This window comes from Thalassophryne amazonica, chromosome 17, assembly GCF_902500255.1.
Source record: "Thalassophryne amazonica chromosome 17, fThaAma1.1, whole genome shotgun sequence".
Classification (NCBI taxonomy): domain Eukaryota; kingdom Metazoa; phylum Chordata; class Actinopteri; order Batrachoidiformes; family Batrachoididae; genus Thalassophryne; species Thalassophryne amazonica.
Window position 1 is genome coordinate 17,926,464 of NC_047119.1, and position 12,461 is coordinate 17,938,924.

At 40.4% G+C, this 12,461-nt stretch overlaps 1 protein-coding gene across 3 annotated transcripts in view; it reads right to left on the reverse strand.

Annotated features, from left to right (window-relative positions):
• Positions 1 to 12,461, reverse strand: part of hnrpkl (heterogeneous nuclear ribonucleoprotein K, like) — a 54,927-nt gene that overhangs the window by 28,055 nt on the left and 14,411 nt on the right. The window contains exons 1-4 of one of the 3 annotated variants that reach the window (XM_034192290.1): positions 9,006 to 9,114; positions 8,231 to 8,238; positions 5,433 to 5,530; positions 5,281 to 5,337 (exon numbers count right to left, since the gene is read on the reverse strand). In XM_034192290.1, the coding sequence (XP_034048181.1) occupies positions 5,281 to 5,337; positions 5,433 to 5,530; positions 8,231 to 8,238; positions 9,006 to 9,016 (174 nt within the window). In that variant the 5' untranslated portion in view covers positions 9,017 to 9,114. Of the gene's footprint in view, positions 1 to 5,280; positions 5,338 to 5,432; positions 5,531 to 8,230; positions 8,239 to 9,005; positions 9,115 to 12,461 lie in introns of those variants that run through there. The other 2 variants (XM_034192289.1, XM_034192291.1) reach the window with 2 other exon arrangements.

Genomic DNA, 12,461 nt, shown 5'->3' on the forward strand with positions numbered 1-12,461 from the left:
CTGTTTTTGTTCTCTGGATTTTGAAATAAATACATTTTATGAATTGAAAGAGTGTAACCATCAGGGCTGTGAAATGAAAACTGAAATCCGAGGAAAATTAGCAGGGGTTCTGGGGGGTACAGCTCCCTAGGAGGTGGGGTCTAGGGCCCTGTGGGGCCCCAGAATTAAATTTTTATCTAATGATACATTTTCAGCATCTCCTGGAAGAACAAATCTCAAAATTAGTGCATATTTAAATGATCCTACATTCAACCTTTTATTTGACCTGTCAATGATGATGTTGAAATCAGGGGTGTAGGCAGAAATCATAAAACAGGTGGGCCCAGAAAAAAAATCAGACGGCCCAACCTTTGGGGTTGTAGGTAAGGTGTAGGTATTATAATACACCGTTTGAAAAAGTGTGCCTCGTTTGGACAACGCAAGCAACGTTATCACTTAGCCTACAGCACTGGCAAAGTGAGCACACAGACGCCACACGTCAGACACAAGTACTCTTCATGGATAATGCAAGCTGCAGTGCAGCGCCACACACACACACACACACACACACACTCAGTGCAAGTCTGGTAACCTGCTTGGCTGGGCCTAAACCCAAAACATCAATAGGTATTTAAATAAGGCCTTGTTTCAAAAATGAATTCCACGTTTAATGATGAACACATCTCAGCCAACTGCACAGACGCTGTGTGCACAGTTACACAGACGCAAAGTGTCAGACACAAGCACCCCATAGACAATGCAAGCAGCAGCAACGCTTAGTCATGTAAAGTCCTTTAAAATAAAAATTCAAAATATATCCGCAACATGAAAACAGGTTGGCTCGGCTGCCAAATTATGAAATTGATAAACAGTGGAAACGATGGCTCGGTGGCCAAATTAAAAACCATCAGAACGGACACCAAAATGATTTGTGGCAGTTGCAATATAATATTAACAATTAGGCCTATTTAGAAGAAAAAAGTAATTAATGGTCTCACACTTACATTTGATGAATCCTTTTAATGCTACAGCAGGAGACGACAGGGTTTTTTGTTGAACTCTCGTATCACGTCATCATAGTAAAACGACTGATCAGTTCTCTTTCAATGGAGAGTGCAGTCTGTGAGTCAACATGGATGTACTGGTGGATGATTTTATCCATTTAACAGTAGAAAACAGCCGTTCGACGGTGCATGTTGTTATTGGCATTGTGATGAGGACCCGCAGAAGACTATTTATTTGAGGAAAAATGTGCTCCCTCGTTTATCGCAGGAGTTACGTTCAAAAATAACCCGCGATAAACGAAATCCGGCGAAGTAGCGTTAGTTTTTACAATTATTATAGATGTTTTAAGGCTGTAAAACCCCTCACTACACACTTTATACACTTTTCTCAAACAGGCATTAACATTTTCTTACTTTTCTCTCTTGTGTAAACACTCTTTTTTTTCTTCTGGGCGAGAAGATTATAAACAGACACACGCAGAACTCTCCCTTCGCTCACTGCCTCCGGAGGTACGGATGCGGGACCCGCAAAGAATCCAAGTCCTCTCTCGGTGGCCACAGAGCTCTGCGGCCAACATCCGCATCAAAACAGCGTATCTCTGGACCTGTTGCCAGATTTGGCGCAATTCCACACAGCAGACAGGAGGAGGTGGCCCGCTGCTGCATTTACCGAGCCCGCAGAAAGCGCATCAGAGGCAGTGAGAGCAATCGCGGTGATGACGACCAGTGCCGCAAACAGCCCAGCTGATAAGGACACAGAACACAATGCGCCGTAAAAAAAAAAAAAGGATGCAAAATTGCACTAAAAAAATCCGCGAAACTTCGAGACCGCGAAAGGTGAACTGCGTTATAGCGAGGGACCACTGTACTCTAAAAATGAATTAATAAAAATCACAGAAGATGAATCAGATTTTTTTTGACAAAATGTATTAGTTGTCGCTCAGTGCTAATGCAATACCATATCATAGGAATACAATGAGGCAACAACAGGTGACTGTCGAGTGTCGACTCAGCCTTCTCATTGGATGGGACGGGCCTGGCTGACAAGTGGGCGGGCCCAGGCCCATCCAGGCCCACCCTTGGCTACGCGTAAGGTTGAAATAACAGAATATGACATGGAAGCAGGACCTGGAATGATTTTCCTTTTAATTGTAAACCAAATTATGCATTAACTCAGAACAATTAAACTACATGAAATTTAAGAAGACTGAAAAGACTGTTAAAGCATTTCAAAAACCACAGCTAAAGCTTGTAGAATATTTTGAAAATCATGGTAAAATATCAATAACATACCTTATAGTAAAAAGTCACATATTCTTGTGTAAATTCCTGTAAATCCACTCAAAGCCACAGTGTCTTTTTTCCAATGAAAGTCTAAATTAATGAAAGAATAAAAAGTCACATAATCTTGTCCTATCTGAACAGTAGAATGTTTATTTTCCAGGGAGAGAAAAATTCTTACCGTGTTGCCTGAGAGGGCACAGTTCGCTTTTCCCGTTTCTTTTATCTTTCAGGTGTGTTAAAGTCAGCAACGATTCCACGGATTCTTGTCAGACTTTTTCAAACCGTCTTTCTCCCCATCTTCTCTCTGTCTGATGTCGGTCCGTGACACAGACATGCTGCAAAATTCTTACTTGACAAACTTGAGAGCTCTAAAAGTTTGCGATGACCACATGCTATGTTTAACTTAAGCGTCGCACAGGAGCCACACAGCGTTGCCGCAGCAACAAACCAGTCCTGCTTTACGACGACTGTCGTAACAATTACGCTTAAAGTGGCATTTTTCCTCCTCGGAACTCCGTGGATCCGAGGAAACTGATTTGTATCTGTAACACACAGATCAGTGTCCACGGACTTATAAAACTTGCACGATATTGTAAAAAAAAAAAAAAGAGAACGCTATGCGATAAGCATTTTAAAAACTGCAACACTAACCCCCCCCCGTGATGAAATCCGCAGAGCCTTGAACCATGTTTTCTGATGTGCATTTTAAAGGATGGATCCCTGCCGGCTCATGCACACGCGCTGCAGGCTGTGTGGATCACTCCACCACAGACTCGTGTACACGGTAGATCACACGCGCTGCGGGCTGCCTGGATCATGCAGTCACACGCACGCTCGTTTACCTGTTCTGAGCAGGCATATGTCCACCAGTTCGATCACACATGCACAGGCGCTGTGTGGATCAGCCCCACACATGCACTCCACCCGTTTCCCTCCAGCTGCACTCAGTTTTCGGATGTGTACAATAGCGCAGTGTTGTGCAGAATTGCTTTAAAACTGCGTACTTTCTACATCCAGTGCTCTACGCAGAAAAAATTAAACGTTTAATTTCTTGCGTCCGCCACTCAGCATACTGCCGCGTAGCGGATTAAAAACTCAGCTTAGAGCTGCTTAACTCTGCGTAGTCGGTACGTCACAATATGCAACTCTACATTTTCCCCGGTGTGAAAGGGACTTAAGATGCTTTGTGAATAACTTTAATCTTACCTAGGGAAAATTCTAAGAAACGTTTTAGAATTCGAGGAATTCTAAGATTTTTCTTAGAATGACGTCACTAAGAGCTACTTTCAGCCTTAGGATGCTTCGTGAATACAGGCCCAAATCTTTAGCCAAACCAGTTAGAGTATTTTTCAAAGGATTTTCAACTGCAATAACTGACACACTGCTTGCAGCATAAACACCAAAATAAGTGATTTTAAGTTTTTGACTATAGAATGGTACTTTTTTATTGATTAGTTATTGTAGGACTAAAAATGGCATCAAACTGTAAAAAGCCCTTTAATTTTGTTCAGCCCAAAGGTAATCAAAAAGTGTCAGCTTGTTTTCATCATTAATTAAAAATATGACCAACACCATCAAAACTTCATGCCCAAGGACATAAACCTAATGGGCAGGATACACAGTCCCCAAGAATTTAATCCACTCTCATTTGTTAGGTGAAGAATTTTAATGTAGTCTTTGATTTACATATCTATCAATATACCACAATTATGTGGTCACACACACACACACACACACACACACACACACACACACACACACACACACACACACACACACACACACACACAGTAAAATTCACCTAAACCGTCATTGTATAAACCGGATTTTCGCTCACATCGGACAAAACGTCCCACCCCATCACAATGTATTTCAAGTAAAACCCCTCTCGTGTACTGCACTGAGCAATCTGGACGTGCCCAGAAAGAAGGTATGAAATGAAGCTCAGCACTGACACTCGCTGATTCGAGGGAAATGGGTATTGTATTTCCGTGATTAAAAGACCAGACATTTTTTTTTTTCAAACCCTGCTCAGACATGGACCCAAAAGAGGCAGGGTGTAATTCAAGGCTGGCAATTATTAACAAAATGCTGCTTGCTGCCTGAACTGTAATATGATAAGTTTCACACATATCCCTGGGTGTGGTGAACCAAAAAGCTATAGATCACAGCCCTCTGCGTGGCTGCGAACCCTCCCCCTGACGTACACCTGCTACATCGGAGACTGCAAAGGACTGTGATTTGTCACTTTTCTGGTTTCACTCCTTCCTCTCCCGTCATATTTTAAAAGCTTTTGCAATGTGTCCGCTGATTACATTTCGATCATGGATCAAATACGCTTAGCAGAAAAGTCCGCAAATATGACCAACTTTACAACACTGAGTCAGAAAAAGACGCTCAAATGACCTGCCATTCATGGAGAGAAATTGTACGTACCGTTGGTTGGAGGTTGATGACTGTATAAAAAGGTGGAGCTTGTTGAGGGACAAATTAATCCAGAAAAAGCCACCACTCCTGCGGTAAATTACATAAAGATGTGACGGAGAAGGGTCACGTGTACGTCAGCGTCATTGCATGGCCACAGAGTTGGAGAAGCATAAATCAGGTTTTAGGATTTTAAGGTACCACTCTGCAGCGAACTTAGAATAAAGAGTGACTCTACCAAATGTAATTTTTTTAATGCACATAATGTCTGGCGCTTATGTAAGGCAGGTTTTTAATTTTTTCAGATGAAGTTTTGACCCGGTCATTAAGGTCCTGATTCAGGATTCTCTGTAGATCACTCAGTGCCTCCTGACTGTTACTAATCCCTTACATACATATAATGGATTTTTCTCCATTTTATACATATAACGGACAAACCACGGTCCACCTGAATCCATTATATGCGAGTTCTACTGTATGTATATATATATATATTAAAAAAAAAAACCTGCAAAAGAGGAACCAAAATCAACCTCAATTTTATCCTGAGCTACAAAGTTTGCCTGCAGAATTTCATATATTTACTCACATCTGTGCGTAGAGCTTTTATGTTCTTGCCACCTTTTCCAATGACAGCACCAGCATTCTGCAAAGAAACAGAGAGGGATCTCCTTAGAAAAAAAATTCAATCCAAAAATCACAAGGAACCATTACTGTGTCAATGGGTGAACGGTGCTTTACTTTGCTTTGAAGCAGTACACGCAACTCCACCATCTCATCTGTGTTACGTGAACGTTTGAAAGCTTGCTCTTCATCCATGTCCTCAGCTGGGCGTTTACCTAAAAAAAGAAGAGAATACTGTAATCAAATCTATAAGCATGACTGTTTAAAGATAAAGCATTTGCCTGAAAAACTAAATAACCTGGATCTTAGAAATTCACCATTATATAGTCACAGCCATTACAGGGTCAATGTAAAAATAAACCCATGTATGCTTGTACCCCAACAATAGTTTTCACTCAGAAGCCAATAGTACTGTATTTTGGCAAATGGCCAGTATCACCACATAACCTTCATGGATTAAAATATGGGCAGATCCGCTCACGGCCCACTGAACAGCAGAATCTTGGACACGAGAACCTTTCAACCATCTGATATGTCCACATGCCATTATAATGCAAGGCAGAACCCCCCCCCCTTGTGAGCGAGGCAATTTGCCACAATATCTTCATGCTGCTTTTGGGTTTAATGTAACAGCATATCAACATTTTATCACTGATGTGCAGTTTAATTCATGCAGGTTTCATCTTGGCCTAAACTCATGTGGTTACAGTGGAAGAACTACATTTTAAAAACCTTGAAATAATGAGATAATTACTGAGTTTTTCTGATAGAATTTGGAAATAATTACCCCATCTTTTCATTACTAAAAACTAACATTTAAGTCAACAGTCAGACTGCACTTTGCAGCTCTGAGTTTGTGTTTTTGTATTTGTTCCTGACCACAACTACGATTTACTGCAGGTTTTGTAACTTTTTAGTAGCCTCTACATTCCTTTTCAGCACTTCTATCTCTTCAAAATTTGCTTCACAGCCTCACATCCAGATAACACTTTATTGTACCCCACACAAGTATGGAGGACACATGACGGTGGTGTGACGCGTCCTGTTGAGTTGTCCCATGCAACACTGGATTTACACATTTCCTCACCGTCATGGCCCTTCCAGTCAGTTTTACCCTTTCAGGTCCAAAGCTCTGAATACAACGAGCCAACAGCATGAGGTCCAACTTGGTTTTTGTTCCGTCCTGCTGACCTCATGCACTGGTGCATCATATTCAACTTACAAGTTGGAAGTGGTCTTAAAGTGGGAATGAGTCCAACCAGACACTGCTGATGCTACAGGCTTACGTTATAGCGGCAGGGCTATGAGATGTGAATTCAACAGTTTCAGATTTATCCACTCTGGGACCCATTTTCAAAAAGGATTTTTTTTTTCCCAGCCACCGAAAACAAGACAAGTTGAGCTCAAGCTGCCTGGTTTTTCATGCATTCGCATTACCACAATACTTTATTCAAGTAAATTCAACATCTTCGACATCTTTTGTTGGTTAGTAAAGACAAACAAAAACAGATTTTTACCCTTACCACTTGGCAATGTAAACGTGCACGCTTAATTTTTTGCAAGTCCTGGCAATGCAACTACTGCGCACGCACACATCTTGATGGTGATGCTCAAACGACAAAGTGTGTTGCAGCCCTAGTGAATTCATGATCAACTTTCCCGTGCAAAAGCAAGTTTGTGCACAGGCACTTCACTTAAGTGTGGTGAGCTAAGTGTTTGAAGAGTCGGTGGAGATTTTCCCATAAACAGGAAAACTAAAGCATCACAGCCAGAGATTTTAAAAGAACTAAGAATGTTTGAATACTTTAGTGGTTGAAAACAAGGGAATGAGTTGTGCTGTAATGTACATGAGTCATCAGTTCCTGCTGCACACTCATATACATGAGTCTGTTACAAGACGGAGCTACAATCATGACTTGCAACTTGAAAACTGCAGCACACCAATGTAGGCATATGTATATCGGCTGAAAAGTTGTGCCTCCAATGTGATTATTTCAACACAAGCAAGGTATCAAAGTGAAACTAGTACAAAAACAACCCTCAAAATGTTTTCATTTGCAATTTCAGGCATATGCCGAACAGACAGACATAACACCTTTACGAAGTAGCCAATAAAAATAAAAAAAAAGGTGAAGTGCAAGGGGCCGTATACCTTTTCAAAGGTCAATTTCAAGCACTTTCAAGATCCATTTTCAAGCTTTTCTACCACCAGCACTTTAGAGCTGTGGTAAATTACAGTCGAACTTGAATTTAGACTTTTCTTGAGTGCTTTGAGTTTTATATTTACATTTAGTGTCTGAGAACTGAACCCTGTTTTCCCCACTCTGGCGTTTTCTCATCACCCACTCATTAAAACGCATCACATGATAAAAAGGAGCACTGTGATTGGCTATTGCCTCCTCCTGTTTCAGCTCTGCTACATGCAGAATCACAGCAGCAGTGTTTGTCGCTTATACGTTTGGATTATATCTTAATTTCACCTTCTAAAATATAGTTTGTGCTACCCGGCCACACAGCACTGGAACTTAATGAGCCTTTTCAGGAATATGATCTGTTCAAGCTGCCTGCACACAACCAGGAATATTGTGCTCAGAATGGTGAGCTGAGCAGACACTAATGAAGCATTTAGTAGCTTCACGGCTTCAACAAGACCAATCTAATACCACTCTGTGTCTTACTGTGCATCCGGAAAGAATTCACAGCGCTGCACTTTTTCCATGTTACAGCCTAATTCGAAAATTAACGCCATGCTCCCCCCCCCCCAAACTTCTATCCGGTTGTTAAGTGCTAACGTAACTCATCACGTGATAAATCTGTTTCCGGGTCCAAAGACCTCCAAGTTTACAATAAAATTTACATCTGTTTGATCCTTTTAAGGATTTCCAGTTTATTTTGTGTTTACACTGTGCACAGACCTCCGTCCCTCCCTTCACCGCCTCCACCTCTGTTAACCGCATTCGTCTGGTTCTATGGTCAGAACACTTAATAAAACTTTTTTTTTTTTTACTTTACATATTTTATTATGCACAGGTACAATATACATGTCTGTTTGTTAATAAAAATTTATTACAATAAACAGGACGTTAAAGTGCAAACTTCAATTTCTCCCCGAACGACATGAACAGGAATCAATCGCAGCTCGCAGCAACTCCCACTGAAAATAATGGAGAAATAACCTGAGCATCTGACATTTTTACATAAAACAAACGCAGTAACAACGTCTAAAAACCCAGATAATATATCCAGGAGAGTTTAGGCACAATATACAAAGAGTTTTATGTTGCGATGTTAATGCTGTTCTCCGTGTGCAATGGTGTAAGTGCAGCCTGATCAGAGCGTCTCAGTGCAGTTCTCAATGTTAATGACAGCGCGCGCCTTTTTTGTTTGGAGCCAGAAGTTGAAAATCACATGATGCGTTATGTCACACTTAACAACCGGATACACAATACCACATAATGACAATGTGGAAAAAAAAGTTTGAGATTTTTGCAAATTTATTAAAAATAAAAAACTAAGAAATCACATGTACATAAGTATTCACAGCCTTGGTCATGAAGCTCAAAATTGAGCTCAGTTGCATCCTGTTTCCACTCATCACTTGAGATGTTTCTACAGCTTAATTGGAATCCACCTGGGGTAAATTCAGTTGACTGGACATGATTTGGAAAGGCACACAAAAAGTATGTGTACAATCTTACCATTGGTGTCAGTATTGCTGAATGAGATGTCTTCCTCCTGGTCTTTCACCTCCATTCTTTTAACACCTGCAACGGCTGTAAACAGGCTCCTCTCTTTGGAACTACAACAGAGAGGACCAAAAATAAGCCCTGACACAATATATAAGACAACTGGTGAAGGTGGCAAAGACAATTTTGTAAAATTCTGTATGCCCCCACCCCCCCCCCCACGACCAGAATGAATTTTGTGTGGTGGATGTGGTGATGAGCAGCACCACTACAAACTCCAGACCTGACCTTTATTCTTACATACAGGGGGAAATAATGGACTTTCAAAATAAGCAGACGTATCCATTCATGCATTTCCTGCACAGTAAGTACAGGGAGAACTACAGGTCATTTCAGCGTGCAATCATTCACAAAGTGGTGCATTCAACCCATAATTGGCTGCAGACCCCCGTCCTGAGCAAGATGAACATGGATTCAAACCCCAGGTGTGTTTGGTTGCATAGTAATAAAGAATCGTTCTACATTTGCTGATGATTCTTGGTTTCTTGAAAATTAAATGGATAAAAGCATAAACAAATAAGTTATAACATAAATAGTATTTTTTTTAATCCAAGTCTACATTTCATTTACGATGCAGCCAATTCAATGATTTTAAAATCAGTTTTGTAGCACTTTCTTCAAAATATCCAGTATTTTTTTTTTTTAATTTAGGAAAATGTTATGTACATGGTTTTTGTAACTAAGACATGACATATAGTCCCTAGACGTGCATTACTAGGCTTGGGATTGTGTCATCATGCTGTACTGCCTTCTGGGACAGCGCCACATTGGAAGCTAAATGTTAGGTGCACGTAGTTGCTCTAACTTTTGTTATTATTCTAGAAATTATTCGTATCCGAGGGAAGCCAGGTTGCAAAGCTAACAAAGATGTTGAATAGGTTGAGTGTCAGCTGTAGATGACACAATATTGCATTCAGTAAGATTCCGTTTGGTCCTCGAATCATTTCCTCCCTGGGTGCTCCAGCTTCTTCCCATTTCCAAGTAAATGCAGGTTAGGTGAACTGGAATCTTTAAATTGACCACAGGTGTTAAGTGCGAGTCTGAATGTGTTTGTTTATATATGGCCCTGTGACAGACCATCATTCAGGGTGTACCCCACCTCTCGCTCAGTGACCTCCAGCTCTCCCATGACCCTTAACTGTAATAAGGGGGTGTAAAAAATAATGGAAAAAAACTGAATAAAGAAGTTAAAAGTAAAAGTAAGTAAAGGTTTGGGCACCCCTGATGATTTCCATGATTTTCCTTTATAAATCATTGGTTGCCTGGATCAGCAATTTCAGTTAAATATATCATATAGTAGACAAACTGATATTTGAGAAGTGAAATGAAGTTTATAGGATTTACAGAGTGTTGCAATAATTCTTTAAACAAAATTAGGCAAGTGCATAAATCTGGGCACCTCAACAGAAAAAAAATACATCAATGAATGAATACATTTATTCAGCACAGGCAGTCCAAAACAACAACAAAAAACTTACCACGAAGAAAGAAAATTAATTACAATGCATCCGAGTGCCTGAAAGGGTAAAGGCAAAAGCAAAGCTTATTAACGCCTACCCCTTTAACCAAAAATAAAATTATCTAGTCCAAAAGGAGTACGGGGAAGTAAAAAAACAAAACGAAAAACATAACATCTATTCCCACTCCCATTTTCAACCACTTCAAACTCTTCAGCTTAAAAGGACACAATCTGAATGCTACCAAACAAATCTGCATTTACAATTGGCAACATACAAAACTCATCCTTCTTCAGCAGATACATATCTTGAAAACATCATGTCTTTATATTGATTTTTAAACTGATTGATATTTGGACATCGTTTGAGTTCCTCCGTCAGGTTATTCCATAACCTAGGGCCACACAATATTTATAAAATCAACATTTAGTAGATCCTCCTTTGGCAGAAATCACAGCCTCTAAATGCTTCTTACAGCTTCCAATGAGAGTCTGAATTCTGGTTGAAGGTATTTTGGACCATTCTTCTTTACAAAACATCTTAGGTTTGTTGGTTTCCGAGCATGAACACTTCACTTAAAATCACACCACAGATTTTCAGTAATACTCAGGTCTGGGGAGTGAGATGGCCATTCCAGAAAATTGTAATTGTTCCTCTGCATGAATGCCTTAGTAGATTTTGAGCAGTGTGTAGGGTGGCTGTCTTGTTGAATGATCCAGCCCCGGCGCAACTTCAACTTTGTCACTGATTGATGAACATTGTTCTCAAGATTCTGCTGATATTGACTGGAATCCATGTAACCCTCAACTTTAACAAGATCCCCAGTACCTGCACTGGCCACACAGCGATTTTTTCCGACACCCCTATTAAACACCCTTTCTCATGACTGGATTCACCTGTGTAAGGAGGCCAAGGCTCAATGAGCTTACCAAACCAATTTTGTGTTCCAATAATTCATGCTAAATGTATTCAAATCAATAAACTGACAAGGGTCCCGAAATATATGCACCTGCTTAATTTTGACACAGATCTGGCAACTTGATTCTGACGGATTGTTTGTTGCTGTGACACCACTCTGAACTTCACACAGTTGTATACGCTTCTTTTATTTCTGTTTAGCACTCTTCTGGTTATTAATTGTATCTACACTGAATGTTATTTAACAACAGTCCTGTTGTGAATCGCTAGCAGTTAGCATTCGCTAGTGGTTAGCATTTGCTAGTGGTTAGCATTTGCTAGCAGTTTGCTTTCGTTAGCTAGGCCGACACCTCCCCTCTCCGTCGTTACTTTTTTATAGCTGTTTCTTTTTTACCTGTTTAATACTTCTGTTCATTTTTCAGTCGAACTGCTGTGAATTTTAAGTAATTATTTTACTCCTGTGTAAAATCTTAGGAGCGGCTAGCATTTTCGCTAGCGGTTAGCTTGTGTTCGCTATTTCGGATCCCCGTCATTTTTTCATTTCATTTTTTTTACACTCCTGTTAGTTAATTAACTGTTTAGTGTATTTTGTAGCTGCTGCTTTTTTTTTTTTTTACCTGTTTAATACTTCTGTTAGTTTTTCAGTGCAACTGCTGTGAATTTTAATTCATTTATTTGCGTCTGTGTGAGCCTTAGGAGTGGTTAGCTTATCCATTATTGGTTAGCTCGTGTTTGCTTGGCTACATTCTTGAATTTCTTAGTGCACAAAGTACACTACTAATTCTACTTTACACCCTCCGTAAATCCTGCATGATGTTGGAAGATAGGGTTGCTCTCTTAGAGAGCCGTGTCCGTAAGTTAGAGCAGCTTCTTAGCTCAGTAGAGTTAGATGTTATGGGCACTCCAGATGAGGTTAGTGTTGTGCCGGCTAGCGAGCCCATTAGCATCAGCTTAGAAACGTCAGCTGTGGAGGACAGCTTTTGGACTGTGGCTAGGTGGAGGAAGCCCCGTAGGGCTTGGTGCCC